Source organism: Poecilia latipinna, unplaced genomic scaffold, assembly GCF_001443285.1.
Source record: "Poecilia latipinna isolate Pla-1442-1.1 unplaced genomic scaffold, P_latipinna-1.0 Scaffold86, whole genome shotgun sequence".
NCBI lineage: Eukaryota > Metazoa > Chordata > Actinopteri > Cyprinodontiformes > Poeciliidae > Poecilia > Poecilia latipinna.
In genome coordinates, this window is record NW_015112702.1 from 323,399 (window position 1) to 348,817 (window position 25,419).

The 25,419-nt window shown below is 42.6% G+C and overlaps 1 protein-coding gene across 5 annotated transcripts in view; it reads left to right on the forward strand.

Moving 5' to 3' along the window:
- The window catches only part of nbeal2 (neurobeachin-like 2), a 45,776-nt gene extending 21,077 nt beyond the window's left edge, over positions 1-24,699 (forward strand). For 3 of the 5 annotated variants that reach the window (XM_015022243.1, XM_015022278.1, XM_015022270.1), the window contains 41 exons: positions 269-388; positions 484-814; positions 933-1,015; positions 1,092-1,184; positions 1,405-1,576; positions 2,795-2,928; positions 4,643-4,802; positions 5,120-5,222; positions 5,341-5,491; positions 5,748-5,903; positions 6,420-6,579; positions 7,596-7,684; positions 7,774-8,490; positions 9,267-9,451; positions 9,550-9,706; positions 10,898-11,041; positions 13,081-13,404; positions 14,128-14,277; positions 14,990-15,147; positions 15,238-15,362; positions 15,451-15,568; positions 15,707-15,864; positions 15,966-16,099; positions 16,856-16,963; positions 17,057-17,152; positions 17,247-17,371; positions 17,963-18,103; positions 18,192-18,322; positions 18,402-18,511; positions 18,601-18,718; positions 19,790-19,887; positions 20,204-20,317; positions 20,399-20,482; positions 20,583-20,692; positions 21,067-21,239; positions 21,339-21,433; positions 21,540-21,656; positions 23,208-23,369; positions 23,621-23,769; positions 24,154-24,289; positions 24,459-24,699. In XM_015022243.1, coding sequence (XP_014877729.1) covers positions 269-388; positions 484-814; positions 933-1,015; positions 1,092-1,184; positions 1,405-1,576; positions 2,795-2,928; positions 4,643-4,802; positions 5,120-5,222; positions 5,341-5,491; positions 5,748-5,903; positions 6,420-6,579; positions 7,596-7,684; positions 7,774-8,490; positions 9,267-9,451; positions 9,550-9,706; positions 10,898-11,041; positions 13,081-13,404; positions 14,128-14,277; positions 14,990-15,147; positions 15,238-15,362; positions 15,451-15,568; positions 15,707-15,864; positions 15,966-16,099; positions 16,856-16,963; positions 17,057-17,152; positions 17,247-17,371; positions 17,963-18,103; positions 18,192-18,322; positions 18,402-18,511; positions 18,601-18,718; positions 19,790-19,887; positions 20,204-20,317; positions 20,399-20,482; positions 20,583-20,692; positions 21,067-21,239; positions 21,339-21,433; positions 21,540-21,656; positions 23,208-23,369; positions 23,621-23,769; positions 24,154-24,289; positions 24,459-24,566 — 6,297 coding nt within the window. In that variant the 3' untranslated portion in view covers positions 24,567-24,699. The remainder of the gene's footprint in view (positions 1-268; positions 389-483; positions 815-932; positions 1,016-1,091; positions 1,185-1,404; positions 1,577-2,794; positions 2,929-4,642; positions 4,803-5,119; positions 5,223-5,340; positions 5,492-5,747; positions 5,904-6,419; positions 6,580-7,595; positions 7,685-7,773; positions 8,491-9,266; positions 9,452-9,549; positions 9,707-10,897; positions 11,042-13,080; positions 13,405-14,127; positions 14,278-14,989; positions 15,148-15,237; positions 15,363-15,450; positions 15,569-15,706; positions 15,865-15,965; positions 16,100-16,855; positions 16,964-17,056; positions 17,153-17,246; positions 17,372-17,962; positions 18,104-18,191; positions 18,323-18,401; positions 18,512-18,600; positions 18,719-19,789; positions 19,888-20,203; positions 20,318-20,398; positions 20,483-20,582; positions 20,693-21,066; positions 21,240-21,338; positions 21,434-21,539; positions 21,657-23,207; positions 23,370-23,620; positions 23,770-24,153; positions 24,290-24,458) is intronic. The other 2 variants (XM_015022253.1, XM_015022260.1) reach the window with 2 other exon arrangements.
- The last annotated feature ends 720 nt before the right edge of the window (positions 24,700-25,419 follow it).

Here is a 25,419-nt window from a genome sequence, read left to right on the forward strand (position 1 = left end):
AGAAAAAAAATAAAAAAAAAAAAAAAAAAAAAAAAAAAAAAAAAAAGAGAGGGGGGGGGGGGGGGGGGGGGCCCTGATTGCTATTGCCGACCATACATGTGAGATTTTTATTTAAAAATCCACGTATTAATATTGTTCCACTTCACAATTATTCAGTTAGTCAGTTGTGTAAAAACACAATAAATTACACTGAAATTTCTTTCATGTGATACAATTTAGAGAAAAATAACAACTTTTTCAAAGCCCTGCTGTTTTGTCTTCCTCTCAGCATTCAGTGGCTGTTGTCCACATACCAGGTCGGCGACCTTTTGGTCAGAACCTGGTAACGGTCTACATCGATGGAGAGCAACAAAAAACTGCTCAGCTTCGTTTTCCATCTTTTAGTGAGGTAAACAAAATATATGTTTTCTAATCCTGGTCGACTTCAGTGAAGTGTTTCTTATATTCTAACTCTCCGTGTCACGACCTGGCCTGACGCTGCAGCCGTTTATCTACTGCGGCATCGGCTCCGCAGGCCACCGCACCACTACCACCACCACGTCGCCGAACCTTCCCTCGTCTTTCACCTCCTGCCCGTCGCCAGAGTTCGCCTTCCCGCCCCACGCTCCTTCCCTCCTCCGCTCCCAATCCTTCCCAGCGTCCTTTGCGGGAGGCCGGTGGGGGTCTATGGCAGACTCCACGGTGCACACCATTTCAGCAGGACTGCAGGACACGGAGTGGGGATCACCGACATCTCTAGACGGGCTGCTGGGCACGGCCTTCATCTGCCACGAGGCTCTGCAGCCTGCCCAGGCGCGAGCGCTGCACGCTGCAGGTTCGTCGCACTCCGTTGCCCCACGTGTTGGAAGCACTAGTCATAAATCAAAACTTTCATCGACTGATGTTTGCATACATGTTCTTCATGGCCTTTCACTTTGCGCCCCCTGTCACAGGACCCAATCACGTCCCCTTATTCAAAGCGGACGGAGAGTTGTCAGAGCTCAACAGCAAGCTGCTGCTGTACTACACTCCACAGGTAAATGAAGCTCAGATCAACACACGCCTGTATTAACCACACTCTACCAGATATTAATACTCACGTGTATTTTCAGGCTTTTAAGAGTCAGATATGTCTGGATCTGGCGCCTCATCACCAGCATGATGGCAGACTGACGGGACACAGAGTGGTCAGCTGGGACACCAAGGTTGGAAATTAATCCGTTTTCTTTTCTCTCTTAGCTTTGTTTCAAACTGAGATTTCTGTTATTTTTCTGTCATTTCTGTGAATATTTTGAAATTATTTATTAGGAGCTCTAATCTAGATTCACATGGATTTACTTCTTTTCGTTGTAATGTTCACTCTTTTGCTCTTTTTGCTGCATGAAATGGATTTTTACGTTGATTTATTCGGTTACATTAACGCAGGACGTTGTGAATGTGATGGGAGGAATCGGGGTTTTGCTGCCGCTGCTCGAGCAGGTGTGTGAAGCCGAGCAGGTTTACAACGGCGGTCAGGAGACTTCGGACTTGCTGGGACCAGAGCTCACCTCCTCCAGAGGTCCTGCTGCTATGCTGCTGCCTCTTAACAAATCTGCAGGTGAGTTTGGTTCTTTAAGTTTTTTGGGGGGTTTTCCTCGGTACACCATGTGGTTGCAGATAGGCTCAAATAAAAGCATACAACCCCACTAATATTTGATTAAATTTACTTTAACATGTGGAAGGGAAATCATATCTTTTTCTGGCATTGACAAACTCAAAAGCAGTATAATTCTGGCACCACATGTTCAGGGGTGCGGTCCACTTGGAAGACCGATTTTAGTCAAAACTTTAGATTCCTGGCTGATGACTTGAGAAGTTTCTACATATTTCTAGATGATGTGGTTTCTTCAGTATGACGTCTACAATGGTGCGTTCAAGCAGTCCCTCCCCCAGTGAAAACAACCCCACAGCTTAATGTTGCTCCCAGTGTACAGGATGGTACTTTCAGGCTTGCAACCTTCTCCATTTTCCTTGAAATCTAACTGTGGTCATTCCATGTAAACACTTCCATTTTAATGTAATCAAATCAGAAGACATGTCCTAAATTTAGGGTCTTTCTCCCTGAGGATAATTGGAAACTATTAATCCTCAACCCTCCCTCCCCCCCCAAAACAACCTTTTTCTGTTGTTTTGGGGTCATTTCTTCTGTTTCACTGAGAGCTGGTCTACTTTCACTGTGGACCAGCAACACACTCTTTCCAGCTTCATCCAGCATCTTCACAGGATCTGTTGCTTTTGTTCTGGGGTTGATGTACATTTCACACCAAAACACGAGTCGTCATTCCTGAATGATGTGACGGCTGGTAATTCCCACGCTGTTTATACTTGCATACATGTGCTATAAAAGAGGAATGTGGCACCTTCGGGTACTTTGGTCACAAAACACACAGTGTCTAAAGCTTAATCACAGATACGCCATTTTGCTTTTTTTCTACTTCGTTTTACTTCTGGGAAAGACTTTAACGATGTGAATTGAGTAAACGTAGGTCTGCGCACACAACCACATGATGCAATAACAAACAGGAAATGATTGATAAATTTAGTTTAAAAACTCTAGAGCTAAGATCTCGAAAGGGAAAAAGGCGAGGGGGTGGTGTGTGTGCGCACATGAATACGTTCTACGAAAACGCTACAGAAGTAAAACATGCACAACTCAGAATTCTGACTCATGTTGAGGCGCGACGTCAATGACGTGCTTTTGTAATGCAGAAATATCACTGTGGCTTACACAGGAAATCTTAAGCCTTGTTTTGCCCTATTTTTTTTTTTTCCCCAGAAGGCAGACTTGAGAGAAACAGCATTGCTGCTTTCCTGCTGATGGTGAAAAACCTGATTCGTCACCACCCTGTCAATCAGGAGAGTCTGCTGCAGTGCCACGGCCCCAGCATCATCGGTGCCATGCTCAGCAAAGTAGGTCCCACACACAGCAACTTGTTCTAGAAACTCAAGTGCTGGAAGAGCCGATTAGCATCTGAAAGTGAATATCTGACCTTTTCCACTGCGCTGTTGCTGAATAATTGCCTTGTAATAAATGGGTCTGGTGTTGCTGAAACAGCAGTGGTCTGTCAGAATGACTGTTTGAAATGCATGTGTGGGACAATTAATGCAGACATTGTATTGTTTCACTATGACTAAGAGATACCAACTGCAGCAGTGTAAAAGAAATGGTGTTTTCTTTTGGTTAAAACTGTTAACATAAGCAGAATTTAAAATGGACCAAGATGAGACAAAATCAAGACGACAACAGACTTCGGTGTAATACTTTCCACTCGTTTTGTAAGCTTGTAATTGTGAAACATTTTCTGAAACTGCAGGTGACAAACGTGAGCTTCCCTAGTTAATTTTTGTGCAAAAATGAGCTGAACGCGATGCAGAGGATTTAAAGGCGACGGTTTCGATGTGGTGAAAAGTTGAACTTTAGTAGAGACTGGTCAGTGTGCTGGGAGGGACCAAGTGTTTGTTGTTCTTTTCTTAGATTTGACTCATGGGTGACTAAAGCCAACCAGGCCTTGTGTTAATGCAGCTGAGATGTTCATGCAAACAGACAGGAAATGTTGAAATCCATGTGGAGCATCCTGTCTGGAGACTACTTTCTGTCTTTAGAGTCATCAAACACATTTGGCTGTGGAAAAGATGCACACACACGTCTACCTACTTCTATTGGCACCCTGGTAAAGGTGTGAAAAGCGGCAAAATATGATCAGCTTTTGCAAGCGCACATATTGATCTTGTGTTTTTGAAGGCAAACACAGCTGGAGTGCCTGTTCGCCTAAAGATCCATCTTCTTCTCATCTGATCAAAGCGTATGGATCTAGTTGACCTCTTAGCTGTCACGATGACATCTGTGTCCTCATGGACCCACTGAGTGTTTTTGGGGTGATTAAAGAGCCACTGGCATGTTTCTTTTTGTGATGGTTGGTCAGGAAAGCCTTTTTGGGAATGTCCACAAAACAAACAGTGGGCAGGTCCATGATGTCGAATGGTTGTCATGGAAACTTGTTCCCAAAATCCCACATTCTGGTGCAGTTTCTCACTGAGCTTTGGGGAAAAAAAAAAAAAAAAAATATATATATATATATATATATATATATATATATATATATATATATATGTGTGTGTGTGTGTGTGTATTTTTTTTTTTACCTAGAAAATCTTGCCTATTGTGCAAGTTGGCTGTGTAAACTTAGTCCAGTCTTTTTTGTTAAAGTCCAGCAGTTTAAAACTTTATATATATATATTGCTCTGAATGTTGATACAGGTGCATTTTTATGAATTATGAAGCTGAAACACATCTGCTCTACTTAAATAGCTTGTTCTCTTACTCCCCATTTGGAATTTCTTAGCCTGGATTTTTTTTCTTCTGAAAAACACATAAATTAAAGGTTGAAATTTTTTAGCATTTTTCATTAGTGAATTTTGCAATGTAAACATTTTTTTTTTTTTTTACCTCGGGTGCAAATGTACAAATATCCATACTACCCTTCTGAAGCACATTATCTCAGAACGTGGAGCCACTTCATCAACTTTGCGATGAAATAAAACAACTTGCATGCTACGGAGTTAAAATGAGCGTAGTCGTGACCTGATTGAGTTAAAACCTGGGATCTCTCTGTGTCTGCTGCAGGTTCCAGGCACTATGATGGACATGAACGTCCTCATGGCTTGTCAGCTTCTGCTGGAGCAGGTTTTCAACGACAACAACAACCAGTTGCTGCAGCATCTCTACCAGCACCTGCTGTTTAACTTCCGCATCTGGACCAGAAGCCATTTTGCTGTTTGTTTGGGTAAGGCAGCAGCGGCCCCCTCAGCCCCCCCGCCTCCTTCTTGCTGAATAAAACCTGTGAGGCTTTGCATGCATGCCAAAGCTGTCTGTATTGACACAGCAGGAATGAGGGTTAGAGTAGGAGTCAGGGGAGCAGAAAAGGGGTGGGCGAAGAATACTTTAAATTCTCGAGTTCAGGCTGTTGGGTCAAGATTGAGGATGCATTACTTCGATAACCTTTATGTGACAACTCTGTCTCAATGCGACCTTACATCATGATTTGACATTTCTAAATGTCAGCCAGAGGGATGACTGTGTGTCTTTTCTCTCTTCTGAAAGCACATGTGCAATACCTGTCATCTGTTATAAACAAAAGCAAGCAGCGCATAAAGAGGAAGTACGGGGTCCAGTACATTCTGGATACTATTCGGACATACTACGGGTGAGCAAAACACATCGAGGCACCAAATGTAGCCTGTTTCAGCTCGGTTCAGTCGTGTCTTTCATCTCCATTCATAAGCCTAATATCAGAGTCTCTTCACTCATCCGTTTGGTCGCAGGTTGGAGCAGGATGGCAGCCCTCTGTCTGATGAGAAACGAACAATTCAGACGTCTCTGTTTTCGCTGCTGAAAGAGTTCCTCAAGTCTCCGACACCAGAGGAGCTTCACAGCGTCCTCGCCTACGTCCTGACTGTGGGAGAGGAGCAGCAGGTAATAAATACTGAAATGTTTTATTGCTTGTTTTTCTTCCAGCAGTTTGATATTGCAATCCTATGACCTTTTCACGGGGATGATTTACTCCCGGTTTCCAGCTAAACATTCATCTTTCATTCCAGCTTTTTGTTTCTTTGGCTTCTACTTTTGTTTTTTTGAGCTAATCTTTTCTTTCATACTCCTTTTACACAGCTTAACCCAGCGCCCGTCCACATTTCTTTGTAATTTGTCAGCCACTCTCCCTGTCTGTCAGGTGGTGAAGGCCTTGGATGTGCTGTACGAGCTGCTGAGGAGCAGCCCTCCTCGGGAGCAGGTGCAGGCGGTGCTGCTGGAGTGGGGCGTGGAGCAGCTGTACAGCCTGCTGCTCACAGCCAACTTTGGGGACGAGGCCAGAGAGCGGGTGTTCAGGGTGAGAACAACTGATTAAAAATAAATAAATAACACATTAATAGCAAGAACTGGGTTTTAAGTAGAGCTGTATCCCAACAAATTAGAACAGAATTGAAAAGTTCATTTATTTCGATAAATCAATTTAAAAAGTAATCATTATGTACAGATTGAAAAATGAAAAGGCTTCTCAACATTTTCATACAAATAATTGAGTGGAAGGAAAAAGTGCCATCATAAGAGACATATTCCAGATATAAGCTCCAGCGGTCGAATTTCTTCTTTTAACTTTCCATGAAATGCTGTTAAGTCGTGTAAATAGACAAAGTAACGAGTGCAGACACTGCATAGTACGTAGATACATTATTTGTTTAACCTGCAAACAAATACTTTTTTCAATTGATCTTAATTAGTAATGAATTCTGGGTTTTCCACTCTGTGTAATAAATCCACCTCTTGAACTGAGTTACTGGATTAAATTCACTTAAACTTACTGAGACGCACCTCTTCATAAACCGAAACGCTTGTGTCGTTGCAGGTTTTGTACAAAATCCTCAAGAGTGAGAAAGTCTCGGAGCGCAACAAGCAACGAATCAAGCTGAAGGATTTCGGTTATCTCGGCCTGGTCTGCTTTCTTGAAGATATGCCTGTGTCCATGATAACTGTACGCTGTTTATATGAGCAGGTCCTTGCTACGGGTGAGACAAACGCTTTGTTTATTTATAAGTTTCGCAGCTTTAGGACAGATTTCAGAGGCTGAGGTCCTTGTTTGGTGTCGGTTCATTTGATTTTCTGCGAATTGTTTCAAGTAACTTTTTGCCCTTATTGATTGTAAGTCGGGGAAATTCAGCTTGGTGTGAAAAATAACTAAGCCAACGTTCTCCAGTGAACGCCGCTGGAATTTGTTTCCTTTTTGTTAATGAACACCTGGAGAGGTCAAAAATCTGGACACTCAACTAAACATTTTGTAGATAATTAGCAGAATATACTGGACAGAAAGATTCTTCCTAAAAGAGAAAAATCTTATTTATTCAACAAAACACGGTAGTGGGTCTGTCATTCCTTGAATCTATGTTAAAATATCTATAATGACATATAACACAGGAGGCATCGACACAAAATTTATTCCACTACAAGTTGAGGTCCTAAACTTTAGGAAGAACCAGCCAGATGAAACCTGAGTTCAGCAGAAATGTTGTTGGAGGCCCTGAAATGAGGAGCTCAGATAAAGAAACCCGACTTTCCACAGCTGAAGCCGGTCCTCACTGACAGGAAGTTCCCTCAGTCTCTTGAGAATAACTTATCAACGCTACACAATATATTTAGCTGCATTTATTTTACGTCGGGGTCCCAGCATGCACCAAAAGCAGAAGTTCACTTTTATCTGTAACTTACAGTCTCAGATAAGTTGTAGTTGTGAAAAATAAATATGCCTATATTTATGGAATCCAGTTGCGGATAGTTCCTATTAGTAATAGCTTTTTACTTGAACTTTCTATTCTTGCTGTTCCTTTAAAGTGCCCAAGAGTTGCTTAGAAATAATTTTTTTTTATTAAAAAATGTCTTTAAAATGTTGACTAAAAGTGGTTTTCATCTCCTATGCCATTTATTAAAAATTGGAAACGTTCTAGAGAAATGAAAAGAGTGTTATTTGCGGCTCATATTATTCAAATACCTTAATTAATTCATAAAGACGCCTTACCATTTGCTACAGATGCCAGTCCTAATTTCAGAGACCTCCTGGCTGTGGTCTGTCTGTCGCATCGAGCTGAGCTCACCGTCCGACTGGACGTCTGTCGCAAGGTTGGTCTCCTCGCGTCTTATTTTTAATTGCATCTTTTCATCATAAGCAAATCTAAGATGTCTCTGTGTTTCGTTTGATTCCCCTGCAGCTCTTTCATCTGATCTACTCCAACGAGGATTACGTGAAGCAGCTCGCCAAGCAGCCGGGCTGGCAGGATGTTCTGACCAAACTCTACGTAAAGGAGTCCCTGGAAGCCCACGCCGTGAGCATCACAGACTCTGGCAACCACGCTTCCTTCGCGCCGAGCTACCGGCCACCGCTGCGCCGAGAGCAGTCTGTGGTCGTAGAGGACTCGCGCACCGACATCTACATGAACTACCGCAACTCGAGGGACATCGACGACGAGGAGGAGGACGACGAATGCGGTCCCCGGGACATCTCCGAGGGGTTTTCTGACTTATCCCAGTCGCCGCCCAGTGGAGGAGGAGGAGGCCAGCTGAAGAACTACGGCAGCTCGCTTCATTTTAAGTCGTTTGATTCGGTGGATCAGGGGAGCCACTCCTCCTCCGCCTCCAATCCAGTCGACATCGTGTCGCCTCGGCCGGACGACGAGGGAAGAGACTACCAGCCGCTCTCTCCGTTCGGCACGTCTCCCTTTGATTTGGAGTTGGGAGGCATGGGGGACACTGGCACACACACCCCGGCAGGAAGTCTGACCAACACGCCGTCTCCTCTGGAGCACTCCAAACCATTCCCACCGCTAAGGCCGAGGAAGAGCTCCAGTTTGTCTAACGTACTGGACGACACCAGCTATGGGACAGATCCTCCTACTGGAGACACCATCTCCAACACGTCCAATCCTCAGGTATAACTCCTTCATCCACTCAGATTTTAGTTCATACGAACGACCAGCAGAGGATTGTGCCCGATTGTGAAGGTTTCCGTGATATCCAGGGATTTTTCACTCCTGAGCTGAAAAACGTGCCATGGATTTGTATTAAGGCTGCTTGAACAAAGGTCATTCACTTCAGTTTGTGATGCAAACTTTGTTGTTTGCGATTCTCTCTGTTTCACACATCAGAAGACTGAAGACCTTCAAGTATTTCACAGCCTTTTCTAGGACTGCATTTAGCTGCATCTTTCTTTCTACCAACTCTGACTACCTTTCCTGTCAGACGTATAAATGATCACCATGTTTCATTGTGGTGAGGTTGAGTTTAGGCCAGGTTGATGTTTTGTTTTGTTTTCTTCCAAACCTAGCATTTTGTGTCATCTGGCCATATTCATGGCGTGCCATGGCTGTCCAGCAGGTGTTATTACCTGAGCTGTAGATGCTCTGAACTGAATAATGTTTTATAAAACTTCTCAATACCTTCATCTATAGGTCTGGTGTGTTCCTCGCTAGCCAGCTAACCATTAGTCAATTGGTCACACTGGATTTTATTTAGATGTATCGGTGAATATTAAGACATGCCACATTGTTCTTATCTTTTTTATTAGTAAGAAACTACAACAGTTACTTTTTGATGGTCTCTCACAAAAATCCCAGTAAAACTGCGATGATCTGTAAAGCGACTGCATGTGGAAGAGGCTCCGTAAACCAGCTCTTCATTTTCACCACGCATCTTGTTTTTACTTCAGCAGACCCCCGAGGAGGAGCTGTGCAACCTGCTGACCAACATCGTCTTCTCAGTGCTCTGGAGCGGGAGTGGGGCCGAGGGGTCCGGGGACGCAGTGTGGAGGGAGAGGGGACAGGTGTTTTCTGTCCTCACCAAGCTGGGCTCCTCCTGCCAGCTGGTTCGCCCTCCTGATGAAATCAAACGCAGGTGTGTTATGCAGATTTTAACTGGAGATCCTACTCTCATAAACAACACAATGCTAGGCAATGCTACGTTAAGCGTATTTCCGTTGTTGCACATGACAGTCTTCTGGAAATGATGCTGGAGTCGTCCTTGTCGGACCTGAGGGACGCACAGGGAGTCTCTCTGCCCTTCTGCCCCAGTCTGGTGCGGCTCCTCAGGCTGCTGCAGGACTTCCTGTTTGCCGAGGGCACAGACAACCGAACGCTGTGGAGTGAGAAGGTAGCTTATGTTCAAGTCTGCAGTGGTTTCACATGATCGCTGTCTTGACATCAGAAAGCAAAAAGTACATGGTGTCACCTAAATCTGATGTCAGATTTATAGTTTGTGTAAAAATCTTATTGCTAGGTTAATCTGGAGATGCAATGTTTTACTATGAATTGAATGATGAACAAATTAATATTTTGATAGAGGATGACAGTGTGAACATTTTCACTATGATTTGCAAGTTAAGTTGTCTGGGATTCATTTTCATTTTGATGATCTACTTGAATGCAGTTAAATATATAAGAAACTTTAAATAGTGATGCTAAAATGATTTCTTTGATCTGTTTGGCTTTTAATAAATAGATCTTGACTCACAAAGATAGTGATTGATGAAGATCAAGTTAACTTAAATGGGGATTTTAAATGCTAACTACGTTGTGTTCTGAAACATGAGTGAAATAACTATTTGCTATCTCAAAGATCTTTTTGCTTTTTTTTTTTGTCAAACTTAAATTTTCTGTAACCATATTTTAATGTCAGACGAGGATTACCTGAGTGAACACAAAACGCAGTTTTCTTTATCAAGAGACAAAAATCAAGTCTGGCGTTATGTAAAAATATAATTGCCTCCAGTAATGTTAAATTGTGAAGACTTGTTGTAAATTCTTGGTTGCAGCTGTTGCCACCATTAGCTGCTCAGTCAGTTATTGGGCGTAGGGGCAATTAGTTTTTGACTCTGGGGCAGGTTGGTTTGGTTCGGCGAGTTTTCCCTTAATAAATTAAGTCAAAATGTAAACTGTTCTCACTCGGGTTAACTTAGAACTGGATATGAAATTAGATTTAACTCTCACAGAAAGTTAATTATTCTGTTTTAGTAAAATAAAAATGAATATTTTTTCAAAGCCGTGGGCTCATTTTTGTAATCATGTTTAAGTAAATCGTTTTTATTCTTCCTAGACTAAAGCAGTAAATACAAAGCATAACAAACGAGAAGCTTTTAGGTGTTGCCACTGATAAACATAGGTCAAATGCCACTGTTTGTGCTACAGAAAGGCCTAGAGAGCCAAGTTTGACTTTTAAATGCAGCTCGGGGTGTAGTTAAGGTTTACTGCAAGGTGTGGAAACAGGTCTGGCCTTTTTTTTTTTTTTTTTTTTTTTTTTTTTTTTGCCCGAGTCTTTCTGTTGACAGCTGTTGTTTTGCTGCAGATCTTCGAAGGGGTGGTGAACCTGCTGGACAGGTTGCAGGCCTGGCACAGCACCCCCGGCAGCCCAGGAAACACAGAGCTGAAGGAGATGGCCCAGATCGGCCTGCGTATCATCACCGGATACATCCACCAGCAGAACTCGCAGGTCAGCTGCACCCACAATCCCACCTGCGGAGCACGCAAACGCTAAAACGTCTCTGCTTTCGCAACCTAAGCTCCTCCGAGATCGATATCAGCAGCAGATACTGTGGAAAAAATGTCCGAGGGAACTTATTTAACTTGATAAGTGAGCTCAGATAAAGAGGCCGTTTGAATACCAAGCCTTGTAAGGGCTCACTTTGCAAAAGACATTGCAGTCATTCCTGTTAGGGAGTGTTCAGCGTGAAAGGGCAGTTCCCCTCTGAGTTATGACATCTGCTCTTATAGGAGCGTTTAAATTAAATTGGCCATTTGGGTTTCCATCACATGCTGCTGCTCTGCTCATCTATAAGCTGCTTTATCTCACGGCTGAGTGTCTTATGGAGGAGTGAGAGGAGCGAAACGGTGCTTATAATATCCATTCAAAGTACGCTGACAGGAAGTAAATTTGTGTGATGTTTTAAGTTCAGCGTTTAGGACCTTTAAGGGATCGATTTTAACTTCTGCTCAGAAATCAATTTTATATTTGCTCTGTAGAAAGCTCCTAATGTTAAAATTTAGTGTCACGAGTAAAACGATTCGGTATCTTTGGTTACCAAAACACTGCATTTTTACTTAATTATGACTGACTTATATGGGTTTTTTTTCTGTCTGGTTATTGTGACGCATTGCTGTGGGGGAAAATCTTCTGCAGGTTTATGTATAGAGGCAGTAATTTAGGATAGAAAGAAGATGAAGGAATTCCAAGGAAATCTTTTATCCTCGGTTTTTTCTACTCATAAAAGGATATCAAAGGGCATGGTGCTGGCTGACACGTTTATAGACGAAAAATAATAGGTAGACCTTCGCTGTGATGCATTTCATGAAGGAAAAAGAATCAATATTTGCCTGTTGTTAGTATTATGTTTAGCCTGCCAATCACCAATCAGGGCTGATCAAGAAAAAAAATTGGCAGACTCCGTTCTCCGGGTATGTGGTTGGTGCATAAATATTGTCTCGGACATTAATATAATCTTTATTCTTCTAGTTATTTTTTCTTAGCCGTATTTTGCCAGTCAAGCTTAATTTGGTTTGTTGTACTTAAACACTACAACTTTAAAAAGGTTGCTAAAACTGCTTAAGGTGTAGAGGAATATCATTGTCCTTTCTGGCCTAAAATCAGAGCTTCCAAATTTGTGCATCTTAAACTAGTTTAACCTGATTGTACTGGAAATGAAATAAATGAGAAAATAAATTAGCACAAGTGAACATTGGGTCAGATTATATCACAGCAATTATATTTAGTCACACCCAGTCAGTGGTTTATTGTTTGCATATTGGGGCCTCATTGTTAATGGAGTTGCAGCTGAAATGACAGTTGTTAACGTCACAAGTTACACTGTAGATTTCTGCCACCGATCCTGTTTGAATCGCAGCAGTTGTGTTTATTTTTAGATTCTTTATACCTCTTCATTCGAGCAACCAGTTTTTCCTGAACGAAAGGTCAGGGAGATAGCTGTAGTTGCTGCAGATGAGCTGATAAATTATTCATTCAAGACATTTTTGTTTTGTTTGGTTTTTTCATGTTCAAAGACTGAAAGGTAAACCGGAGTTAACAGAGAATGATTGAAGGAGTTCTTTGTCTCAAATTTAAGCTTTTTTTTTTTTTTTTTTGCTTCGGCTGAGGCAAAGAAACCATGCCTTGATTTATAGTGTAACCCTCCGAGGTGAGAACAACGTGTCGGCGTATGAAATGCAAAGAAAACAGGAAAAAGAAAATGGTTTAATTTTGTTGGATTTCTCCTAACTGTTTATTTTTTTATTTATTGTTGAATTCACTGGCAGGATATATATTTTTTTTCCTTTGATGCACCATATATTTGTGATTTTTCTTTTGTTATAATTACTCTGAATTTTGTTCATATTTTTAACTTTGCTAAAATTCTTCTTTTTTTTTTTTAGTATTAAAGAGTGTTTATCACATTTATAGTTCACTAAAGTAAATTAAAAAAATCGTTTCACGTGTGCAGTTTGAATTTGTCTGAATGTGTCTTTGCTCACCATCAGGTGTGTGAGATGGCCTATTTGAAGCTCCACAGTCTCCTGCAGACTGTTCTGTGTCTGAGCTGGGAGGAGGTCTGCTTCTTGCTGGGAAAGCTTGGCGCCCCCTTGTGGCCAGAAGGCATAACGGAAGACTCAAACGTCAGTTGCTCTGAGATTTTCTCCCAGCTGGTGCCCATCATGAGGACTCTGCTGGCCCAGCACGCTGACCCCATCACCCTCCAGAACCACTTGCCCAACTTGCCCATCACCAACGGGAGCACCACCTTCGCCGAGGACCTGAAGGTTTACTGTAACGCGCTGGAGTGGCAGAGCTTTTACCAGCAGAAGGTTCGTGTCTGGACGGACTTTGTGTATTTAAAACAAAAATAAATAAAAAATGGCTGATATTTATCTTTGTGTTTAGGGAGTCAAGGGAGTCTGCTCCTCTGTCTTTCAGACACTTCAAACTCTGTTCTTTGTCAACTTCCTGCACACATAACATATTTTACTAATCCTGTATTCTGTCTGACCTGCTACCCCCCAGATTTCTCCTGAGATATTTACTGCAAAGTTTAACATTTTTAAAAGGCTTTTGCTGCTTTACATCACATTCCTTAAACTTTCCTTCAGAGTGCGTTAGTTATGGAGCGGTTTACGCTCGAACCCGAGACAAGCCGCTGCCAAACAGACACGCTCCGCTCCGCTCGAGCTCAGATTCATCACGGCTCTGTGTGACATCGCCTGCCCATAAATCCGTTCTGTTTAGTTTTCCTCAGTGTTCGGATCTTCCAGCACGTTTCGCACTGTGGCAGAACTTTGGCTGCTGTAAATGTTTAAATCAAATTTTAAAAGTGCAGCGAGAGAATATAAACTGTCCTCTCAGGACTTATTTATGTAGATGCTGTGCTTGTTTTAGACATGTGTGTGTGTGTTTCTATTAACTGCAACGAGACCTCAGTAGCTTAGCATCCCTTTTTGGCTATCGCATATATTGCAGTCAATAATAAGTTGAAGGTAGTAGTGACTGCAGGCTATTATTAATGGCATGTTGGTTATCTGTCCGTTTTCCAGGTTCAGCCCACCATGGAGCAGTACGAACTGGACACGTTTGGCCGTAGTCATGATATCATGTCCAATTTCTGGAACTCCTGCTTTGACGATCTAATGAGCACAGCATTTAAACGGGAAAAGGACAGATCTGACAGCAAGTCAAAGTTTCAGGTACTGTGCTTTTAGAGTTTGATGCAAAAGTATTCAACAGCTTTAAAAAATGTTTTTTCTTTATTACAATAACAAACTTCAATTTGTTTTCTGGGGTTTTTTTCTGGATCGACAAATACAAAGAAATGCATAACTATATTTTCTTTTTTTAATTACCTTAAAACATACAGCAGCAGCAACATGTTTTTTTTTTATTTTAAAAAAACCACTCAAAAGTTTTGCTGTCCATATCTGTCCAGCCTCCTTTTTTTTTTTTTTTTTTATATTTAGCTATAAATGTTTTCAATCCGTCTGCTATTAAGTATTAGTATAAAAACAGATGTGAAGATCTCACAGCCTAAAGATGCAACCAAAGCTTCAAGGGAATGGTTTAGATCAGATCATATTAATGTTTTAGACTGGCCCAGTCAAAGTCCAGACCTAAATCTAATGAACAATTTGGGGAAAAACTTAAAAAAATCGATGTTCAAAACACACTCATTATCTCTGTTCGCTAGATATAATATACATGCTACACTTTTCTCACTTTTATTTCTAAAAATAAAAATTCAAAACCAGGTTGTATTTTCAAACATGTGCTCCTTTGCGTTGATCTATCCTATAAAACTGAAATAAAATGCAATAAAAACCGTAGGTGCAACATGACAATATGCCCCATGTCCACACACTCCACACACTTTTTATTAGCTAACGCGTCTCTCTGTGCAAACAGGAGGTGATAATTGACCCCTGCATGAAGCGAGTTCGCAGTGAGAACAACAGATACGTGATGTGGCAGAAGCAGAACGCCAGCCAGCAGGGGGTGGTGTGGCAGCACTGGAGAGCTCTCCGCAGGCTGTTCACCTGTGAGCGGGGGCCGTGGGCCAACAGGTACGACCGCATCTCGCGTCTCGGTCCGTTGTTCTCCCTATTTGCAAGTCAGAATGCTCTGAGTTTTGTTTGTCTCACGCTTGACGTCAGAGTTCAGCCAGAGGTGAAATGGAAACTGTCCGCTGCTGAAACGTATTCAAAGATGCGACTCAAACTTGTGCCCAACTACAACTACGACTCCCACAGTGAGGCCAGCGCTCTGAGGGACAACATGGGTACGACGGCAGTTTATTTATCACCAAAATATAATTTTTTTTTAGCTTTTTGCAAACTGTTAAAGAAAAGTCATGTTGTGCTCATCAGGAGCTGAAAGCCCTCGCAGCTCTGATCCGATCCCATTGGCTGTTGCCAAGGAAGCGAAAGTAAGCGACATGGAGGATGATCACTTGGAAGAAGAGGACTTCGTCTTTTTGGATGACAAGTAAGTCTAAACTTCTCGAACCAAGAGTGTCAGCCTCTTGTGTGTGTGTGTGTGTGTGTGTGTGTGTGTGTGTAATTCAAAAAAAGCACAAAAACTTTAGAGGAGATGAAGCCTGATTCCTTCAACACTGCATTTCAGAGGGGAAGGAGAAGACGAGAATCAGAAAGAGAAGCTGGTTCTGTCTGAAGACTGTGAGCTCATCACCATCGTGGCTGTGGTGCCGGGTCGGCTGGAGGTCACCACACAACATCTGTACTTCTATGACGGCAGCAGTGAGAAAGAAGAGACCGAGGAGGGTGAGAAACGCGTACATCTGAAAGTTACACCTCTCTGTGTTATGGTTCTTCAAAGATTTCTGTCTCGGATGAGTCATAAGTTTGCCTCCCCTGTCCCGCAGGAATCGGGTTCGATTTCAGGAGACCTCTGTCTCAGCTTCGGGAGGTCCATTTGAGGAGATACAACCTGCGACGGTCGGCGCTGGAGCTTTTCTTCATTGACCAGGCCCATTACTTCATCAACTTCAGAAAGAAGGTCTTGTTTAAGTCAAATTTAAGAAAGTAGTTTAAAAACAGAAGCTTCTTCTTGTTAAAGTAACAATGAAAACTTCTCCCAATTTTATTTATTTAGAACCATAATAAATTGTAATTTACAACATTGCAATTGCAAACTATTTCTTGCATTTATCATCTGTCATGTCTTTTAAGGCAGTGCAGCTAAGTCTATAGCGTTGTTTCCTCGCAGCAACAAATTCTCAGGTTTAAATTTCATTTTGCTGTCTGTATGCATGAACATAAAGCTCCTAAAGCCTTTGTGTAAAGACAAATAGAATAATTTTCAGCGTTTATGTTCTGAGATTCACATTAAAGTGATCACAACTTTTTCATAATTGGAGCATGCATGTTCCTGCTGCTGTGTGTGTGTGTGTGTGGTTATTCTTTCTAGGAGACTCATCTCACAGGCTTTAATTCATAAAATCTAAGGATTGTTGCAACTTTCCTCTGAGTTAAAACTGGTTTTAATTAAGTTTTAGAAGGTTAGCTGCCATGAAGCTGTCATAAATTAAGTCTTTAGGTAGAGGGTTGTAATCCCTCTTGCAGTCAGGAGTCAGAAATTTCATCTTAAATCTATTCTACCTACACACTTTCAGTTTTCAGTGACAATATGGGTTTTAGAACCATAAACACTTGTTAACCTATAAATATTTAGGTTGTTGTGTATTATCCAAAGTATGCTACGATGTTAAATAAGCATTAGAAGCTCTAAATGGATACATTTCTCACCATGCAGGTACGAAACAAAGTGTACTCAAGGATTCTCGGACTGCGGCCCCCAAACCTGTTCTACTTCGGCTCCCGTTCCCCTCAGGAGCTGCTGAAAGCGTCGGGCCTCACTCAGGTGTTTTATTTACATCACGTGCATTTTATTCATTCAGCGCTAAACGGTTCCAATGTTTCCCGCCTTAACGTGGCGTCGTCTTGAATTGAACAGAAATGGGTGTACAGAGAAATCTCAAACTTTGAGTACCTGATGCAGCTGAACACCATCGCCGGGCGCACGTACAACGACCTGTCCCAGTACCCCGTGGTGCGTTCTGCGGCGAACCTGAACCACTTTTTGTTTTTCCGGTGTCGCACTCGGAGTCTAAAGCAAGACGTCTGTGTTGGTTGTTTCTCCTCAGTTCCCCTGGGTTCTGTGTGACTACACGTCTTCTCATCTGGATCTGGAGGACCCCTCAGTTTTCAGGGATCTGTCTAAGCCGATAGGCGTGGTCAACCCACGTCACGCGCAGAACGTCAAAGAAAAGTAAGAGGCTCTGTTGATGCAAGAAAAAAGAAATTGTGTAATGTAGACCTGCAACTAATGATTATTTTAGTCATTGATTATTCTGATGATTAATCGATAAATTGGCACATTCTGCAGATTTTTTTTTTTATTTAAACCTTTTTTTATACAATATTTTAAACACAATAAAAGATGAAAATAAACAAATTCCTTTTCTAAACATTTTATTGACTGAGACTCAATAACACAGCATTCCTAAAAATGCCCTTTCTGGTTGATTTAACATCAATACAGTGTAGGACTGATGTGCTGATTATGTTTTAATAATTAATAATTGGACAGCAAAATTATTATTTTTTTTAATAGAATTTGAATGAGCATACATGCTCATAAAAAGAATCTGGTCTTTTTATGAGCATGTATGCTGCGGTGAACCATTAATCGATTACTAAATTAGTTGACGATTATTTCAATAATCAGTTCATGATCATTTCAGCCTTGCTTTAATGAATTTCCAATAACAAAATTGTGCACAATTTTATCCTTTTTTTAAATTTTTTTTTCTTTAGTTAATAAAGCCCAACAAATATTTTATTTTATTTTTTTTTTCAGGTACGAGAGCTTTGAAGACCCGTCAGGCACCACCGAGAAATTCCACTATGGCACACACTACTCTAACGCAGCAGGAGTCATGCACTACATGATCCGCATGGAGCCGTTCACCACCCTGCATATCCAGCTGCAGAGCGGCAGGTGAGGACTGCGGCACCGCCGTGTCATATCTCCCAGCTCTATCGCGCGTTCTCCGTTCTCACGGCGCCGCGTGTCGCCCGCCGTTCAGGTTCGACGTCGCAGACAGACAGTTCCACTCGGTGGCGGCGGCCTGGCAGGCTCGCATGGAGAGCCCGGCCGATGTCAAAGAGCTCATCCCGGAGTTCTTCTACTTCCCGGAGTTCCTGCAGAACATGAACGGTGAGTAGCGGCAAAACCCTGCGCCGTTCCGGGACGTCCGCTGAGGCGTGGAAGTTAATCCATTTCAATTCTTTGCTAGGCTTCGACTTGGGCCGCTTGCAGTTGTCTCAGGACCTGGTGGCAGATGTATTGCTGCCTCCGTGGGCGACATCAAGGGAAGACTTTATCAGGAAACACATGAAAGCCCTGGTGAGTCACCGGCAACGCACAGAGCCATAAAACTCAGTCATGCATCTGCCGCCAGAGTTACAGCGTGAAAGCGACTCTTGACATTGCAGGAGTCCGAACACGTGTCCTCCCACCTCCACGAGTGGATCGACCTCATCTTTGGATGCAAGCAGAGAGGAGAGGAGGCGGTGAAGGCGCTTAATGTTTTCTACTACTGCACTTATGAGGGTAAGGCTGCAATCAGGACATTTGTGAGGACACAAATGAACAAACTGCAGTGTTTTTGTGGTGATGCTTGCTAAGTGGGAAGGAAAACATGTGAAGTGTTTTTTTTTTCCTGAGTCTGCAAAGGGTAATCGTTCCTATTCTTTTGTGCGCACTTAGTTGTTTCTGTGTGCCTGAACGAGCCTATTTAGGTTCACAACAGCAAATTATGAGCTAAACAAACAAAGTGAATAAAGGACTGATTTGCTCGTGTTGGCGGCTATTCAGTTTAACTCTTTGTTGGGTTCGTTTGCTTCCTGTTGGGACTTATGGGGGAAAAAAAAAAAATGACTAAGGGAAAAAATGAGTTGTGTGGTAGTGCTTCCTCAATTTCAGCAGACAAACGGTAACAATGCAGAAACATCAAAAAGAAAATCTGTTTGTTTTGTTGTCATTAAACTTAAAACCAGAGCAATATTCAGTTGACCTTAAACTAAATTCCACTTTCATCCAAAATTTTATGACACCACTGATCTTTTGCTAACTTGTTTATATGACCTTTTATGAGAACGCTTTGACTCTGAGGGGTTTTTGTTATATGTCCGGTTTTCAGACTGAAATGTAACTTTAACCATGTTTTTGTTTCCTATTACACTCTGAACATGTGTAAAGCCGTTTTTAGATCTCCAGTCATGACTCTCACTGTGCATGGCGGTAATATAAAGCTGGGTATGGTTTGAGTCGCTTTAAGCTTTTAAATTGCATCTCTTGATTGTGGATAAAGGCCAGTTTAGGCGGGTAGCGTTTTTTTTATTTATTTATTTATTTTTTATTTAACTTTTGAAGATCAAGATACATTTTGAATTGCTTGTTGTCCAGTCTTTTTGTAGGGTAAATACACATACATATATCTCTGAAATAACAATGAAAATAATAATGGTAACAATAATAATAAGGAAAATACATATTGATTCATTTTAAGACTTCTTGTCTGAAAATTGCTTTACATAAACTTATGAAAAAGTTGTATCTGACCCCTAAATATCTCACTTTTCTCTGAGAAAAGGTTAATAATTGTCTTATTGGCTTGTGCAGGTGCTGTCGATCTGGACGCCATTTCCAATGAAACGGATCGAAAAGCCTTCGAAGGAATGATCAGCAACTTTGGACAGACTCCCTGTCAGCTGCTTAAGGTACATTGAGTGAAAGAGAAAATGGAAAATGTCCCTTTTTCGAGGATCTAGTTAACATTTTTTTAATATAATCTATCCTAATCTACAAATTAATAATGGCAGAGCATTCTTGCATCATTTAGCCTAATAGTCCAGTCATATTGTTTCAACCAACCAAATTAACGTCTTTCGGGCGTAACTGTCCTGCAGGCTTTTAAAAAGATCCGAATTTCAGCTCTTTTAGAGATTTGAATCACTTCAGCTTTAGAAATGCATCCGTCTGTAACTCTGCATCAGAAAATGACAGTGTTTCTCTGTAATCTTTGTCTCCGATCAGGAGCCTCACCCTCCTCGAATGACGGCCCAGAATGCATCACGGCGGCAGGCCCGCCTGGACACTCTACCGGCAAACATCTTCGAACACCTCGGCAAACTCCGGCCATTCGTGGAGGTGAGAACTCGTGTGCTCATCCGATTCCGCTGATTTTAATAGTCGAACGACGCACTGCATTCATTTACACGTCTGCCTCAGGTGGTTAGTGACGGACTTCCTCTGGTTCAAGCACTGGTACCAAAGAATCAGAATCACTCCATCATGCAAGGCTCAGACACCTTGGTAACGTCCAAACGAAGCTCGGTTACAGCAGTAATCATTTTACAAGCCTTTTTATTATTATTATTATTATTCTGATGCCAAGTCGCTTTCTTCTGTACAGGTGACTGTAAGTTCAAGTGGCTTGATTGGGACACACAGCTGGCTTCCATACGACAAAAACATCACCAACTACTTCACTTTCACTAAAGATCCAACGATGACCAATCCAAAGTGAGTGAGTTTAAGCATGCTGTATGTTGTTGTTTTGTCTGGTTGTCATGCAGTGTGGGTCGCAGATGCGCTCCACAAAAAGGGGAAAATGTGATGTTCTCCCTGATGCACAGTTGATTTTCTTCAACATGATCCGGTTCAGACAACAAACTGGCTGCTCCTTTCATGTGACTCCCGAGCTCGGCCCCACTAAGCCTGGCAGAAGTCCTCCATGGTCGTAATTGTGGGGGGAAAAAACAAAACAAAATCCAAATCCTGTTCAATGACCTCTGAACGACGGATTCTACTTTCATCCAATCTGAATCCTGGTCGCGTTAAGATCCCAACAGAGTCTTTTGTCTTGAGCTCGCTTCAACCTGCCTTTGTTTCTGCAGGACTCAGCGTTTCCTGGCGGGGCCTTTCTCTCCGGGAGTGGAGCTCAGCGCTCAGGTGCTGGTGGTGTCCAACGACGGCCGTCTGCTGTTCAGCGGGGGACACTGGGACTGCAGCCTGCGCGTCACTCAGCTGGGCAAAGGAAAGCTGGTGGGCAGGATCTGCCGGCACATCGGTGAGCTTTTCTCGTAGCACACAGAGAAAGGTTTCTTTCTTTTCTTCGCTGGCATGAGGTGATTTTTTTTTTGCGTGTGTGTGTGTGTATTTTGTAAAGATGTCGTTACCTGCTTGGCTCTGGATCTGTGTGGCATCTACCTCATCTCTGGCTCAAGGGACACGTCCTGCATAGTGTGGCAGGTTTTGCAGCAGGTGAATATCTTTGCGCCCTCCAGACAGACTTCGCACTGAAAGGGAAGCCGTCAAACGTGTATTCACCGTTTTTTTTGTTTGTTTGTTTTTTTTAATCGTACCGCAGGGCGGATTCTCCAGCGGCCTGTTGCCTCGGCCTGTACAGATCCTCTGCGGACACGACCAGGAGGTGACCTGTGTGGCCATCAGCACCGAACTGGACATGGCTGTCTCTGGGTCAAAGGTCAGAGATGGTGACGGCTCAGCACGAGAAGATGCCGAGACTGAAATGTCGTTTTAGAAATCTCGATGCCGGGTTTCACATCCTGCTTTTGTTTTTTTTTTTTTTTTTTTTCCAATCAACAACAGGTTTCTGGAGTGTTTAACAATACAGCTTTGTCTATTCGAGCTAAATATTTACAATCTGCCTCCTGCAGCTTGGAGGGTCTCTAACAAACAAGATGCCAGTTGTTCTGTGACGCGGCTAAAGCTGACGTAGGTGGTCCTTCCTTTCTGGACACACTCAGATGCATGTTGCGTCAATGTCAACACATAATATATGCAATATGTAATACCCGCATACCCGTTATTCTTACCCTGCTGAAAAAGAAACCGTGTTGCGGTGTGTACTTTCTACATCCCATCCTGCACTCTCTGTACTCCAGATGGATGTTCCCCAGTGCCCTGTAACTCACTCTGGGAAAGCATCTGCAGCAGAAAATGTTCCTGTGCACGTTGCGTGTGCGAACTGCTGCCGCAGGAAACCGAATTGTCAGCACATGTTTCTGAACTTCTTAGATAAAATGACTTTGGTCATTTCAGCTCGTCGATTAGAGACCAAAGCAGCCTCACGTTAAAATTAGATTAGGTGTCATGCAAAAAAATAAAATGCAACGTTTGTATACGTTTGCCCATCGGCGTTCCCGGGCAGTATGAAAAAAAAAATCTGGAATTGGGTTTAAATATTTTCCAGATTTAAGCAAATAAAGAAGAACATGTGTATGCCATCCATTCCATCCATCCATCCGTCCTTCCCTTTCTTCCCTGAAAGACTGCTTCTTTTTATTTTTTTTTAGGAAAATGTAGTAAAAACAGAACTGAGAACTCTGGAAAAGTGAGCGATGTTAGGATGTGAGATCGTCAGGAACCCTGACCTCCAGACGAACAGCTTGGAGTTTTCAGACTTTTCCACCGAACCTTTTAAGTCGCAAACAGCTGCCAGAACCGCCAGCAGTAATATCTTAATCCAACAACTCAGACGACAGTAGTGAGTCATTGAACACATTAGCTGCTCAGTACAAATACACGTGTAGAAAAGCGATGTTTTTAGCTGATCCTAAGACGACTCTGTATAAAAGAGACGTGTGCTGTAACCATGACATCACTCGTTGGTTTCGCGACTGTGCGCTATCTTGTTTTCGTACGGTTGGAAATGACCAAATTAGGCAAAGAAAGTGGAGCCTTGGAGTGATAGATAAAGGCTGATTAGGCAAAAATGTGGGTCTTTGAAGTCTGAGAAGGTTTATGTGGTGGAGGAAGGAAACCCAATCAGGAGGAATTGCTGTTACCAGGTTACACTGCGTTCCTAAGTCTTTTCTCTCCTAGACCATCCGCCATTTCATTACGTCCCTTAATACCGCCACCAAATTAAAAATGATAAACAGAAAGCTATTAAGAGTCACTATACTTCCTCTGAGGTCTGCACACATGCTAAAAGCTCTTAATGGTCTATCCGTGTGAGCAGCTGTTGCATGCTTCCTGACCCTCTCTGCCTATTGCTTTGCCTCCTTCCCAGGACGGGACTGTGATTGTGCACACAGTGCGACGGGGACAGTACCTCCGAACTCTGCGACCTCCGGGAGACAGCAACGTGAGCGCCCCCATCACCGCGCTCCAGGTCGGGATGGAAGGCCACATCGTGGTGCAGACGTCTCAGGAGGAACGCTCTCACAGGAAGGTGCGTGAAGAAAAGTATTCACTCCCCCTTGAGCCTTTTCGCAGTTTGTCACAGATTAAACCTCGAGCTTTGATCTGTTTTGCATTTAACAGATGTTTCGCCAACCTTGCATAATGTTTCTCCTGCAAATGTGTGCTTCTTTTATGCTGGTCTATCGCATGCAATCATAATAAAATGTATACATTTTTACTACTGCACTAAAGAAGAGCGGTGCAGTTCAACTGGTATTCATGTGGTGCTTATTCCTTCAGGGCAAGCACTCGGTTCATGTTTACTCTGTGAACGGCTGCCTGATGTCGTCTTTCACCATGGAGGAGCAGATGACCGCGCTTCACCTGGTGTCCGAATACGTCATCCTGGGGACGGCGCAGGGCAGCCTCCACGTCCGGGATTTATTCAGGTAGAGGCTTTTCGAATAAGCCGTTTATGTTCAAAAGCTACTCAAAGTCCCATTTCACATTTAGTCGTAATTACATTGGTGTGTGTTTTTATTTGGATTTTATGATAAACCGACAAAAATCGACACATGATTGTGAAATGGAAAGTAAAATGCTGCATGTGTTTTGTTTTGTTTTTCAAAGATGTTTTTTAGAAAAACATTTGAAAGGCTCAATCAGGCTGACCAAGTTTCCTCTCTCTGTTGAAGAAAAGCATCCACAGAGCACTTTTTTTTTTAAATATGTATTTATTTACTTATGATACTTTTTGTTTAATCTATTTAGCTGAATAATTCCACGAAGGACTCTTTAAGATAAGTCGGCTCTAACATCTCCCCGTTTTGCAGCCTGGATTCTCTGATAACGCCGCTGGCCTTGAGGGTTCCTGTGAGGAGTGTGTCCGTCACTAAAGAGTTCAGCCACATTCTCGTGGGACTGGAGGACGGGAAGCTAATAGTGGTGGGGGCAGGGAAGCCTGAAGAGGTGAGAAGCCAAACTTCAAGAGTGTGCGAGATGGAAAAGGAGGCGAAGGAGGGGAGGAGGAAGATAATTATACGCAGAGCGTTTGTTGAGAACTAAGTTTTTCAGACGACTGTGCAATTGGTGTAACCGATCCCATGTGAATCAAATCCACGTTCTCTCCTGTTCTCAGGTTCGCTCCGGACAGTTCTCCCGTCGCCTGTGGGGCTCCACACGCCGCATCTCTCAGGTATCGGCGGGGGAAACCGAGTACAATCCTGCGGAGAACGTCAGCAAATAAGAGGAACGGCGGCGCGAGGACTTCCCTTAAAAACAACAACAACAAAAACTGGGGGAACTTTACTTATAAGCCACTGATATCTCTCTGGGAGAGAAATTATACACTGAGCACTTTTAAAAAAAAAAAAAAAAAATCCTAAATGTTATATTTTATTGGAGATTCCTTTAGCAGGTGTGCTGTTTTCAATCAGCATCAATCCAAAGAGTGGCCTTGTTCGTCTCGTTTCTGGTGGAAGAGCTCGGGGTCGGGAGGGGCTTTCAGGCTGTAAACTCGCGATGGACCGCATGAACTCTTTGAGTCACATTTCAGCGGAATGACTCACTTTGATGAACACTTGGACTCAGACAGAAGTGACGCTGTGAAAATTACCACAACCTTCACCTCTCCCCACCCCGAGCACCATGCACAACTCCAACTTTTGTGTTGTCAGAGCCACCGCTGGGATCTCTGCACTCTTTAAAAAAAAAAAAAAAACCTCCTAAAGCCATTGATTGGCAACAGGATCTTAAAACTCCTGGAAACTTGAAAGACACACACATAAAAAAGAAAAAGAAAAAAACGAAACTGCAGTAGACGTCGCTCGAGATTTCCACGTTGCAATACTGGTGAATGCCACAAGAGGGGAGCGTAGGGAGGGTGGGGGGTTATAGAAAGCCTGTGAACCTCTGCTGTGTTGTGGGTTTTAGTGTTTGACAGATGCTTCGACTTGCAGCAGTTTATGGGTCTGCATTCCTTTTTTAGGCTCTGAGAAATTAAAAAAATGTTACAATTAAAGCAGCCCTGCTTTAATAGTCGAGTATGTGAAAGATATTCACGTTTTAAAAATGACAATTGAGCTTTCGTGTCAGAGAGA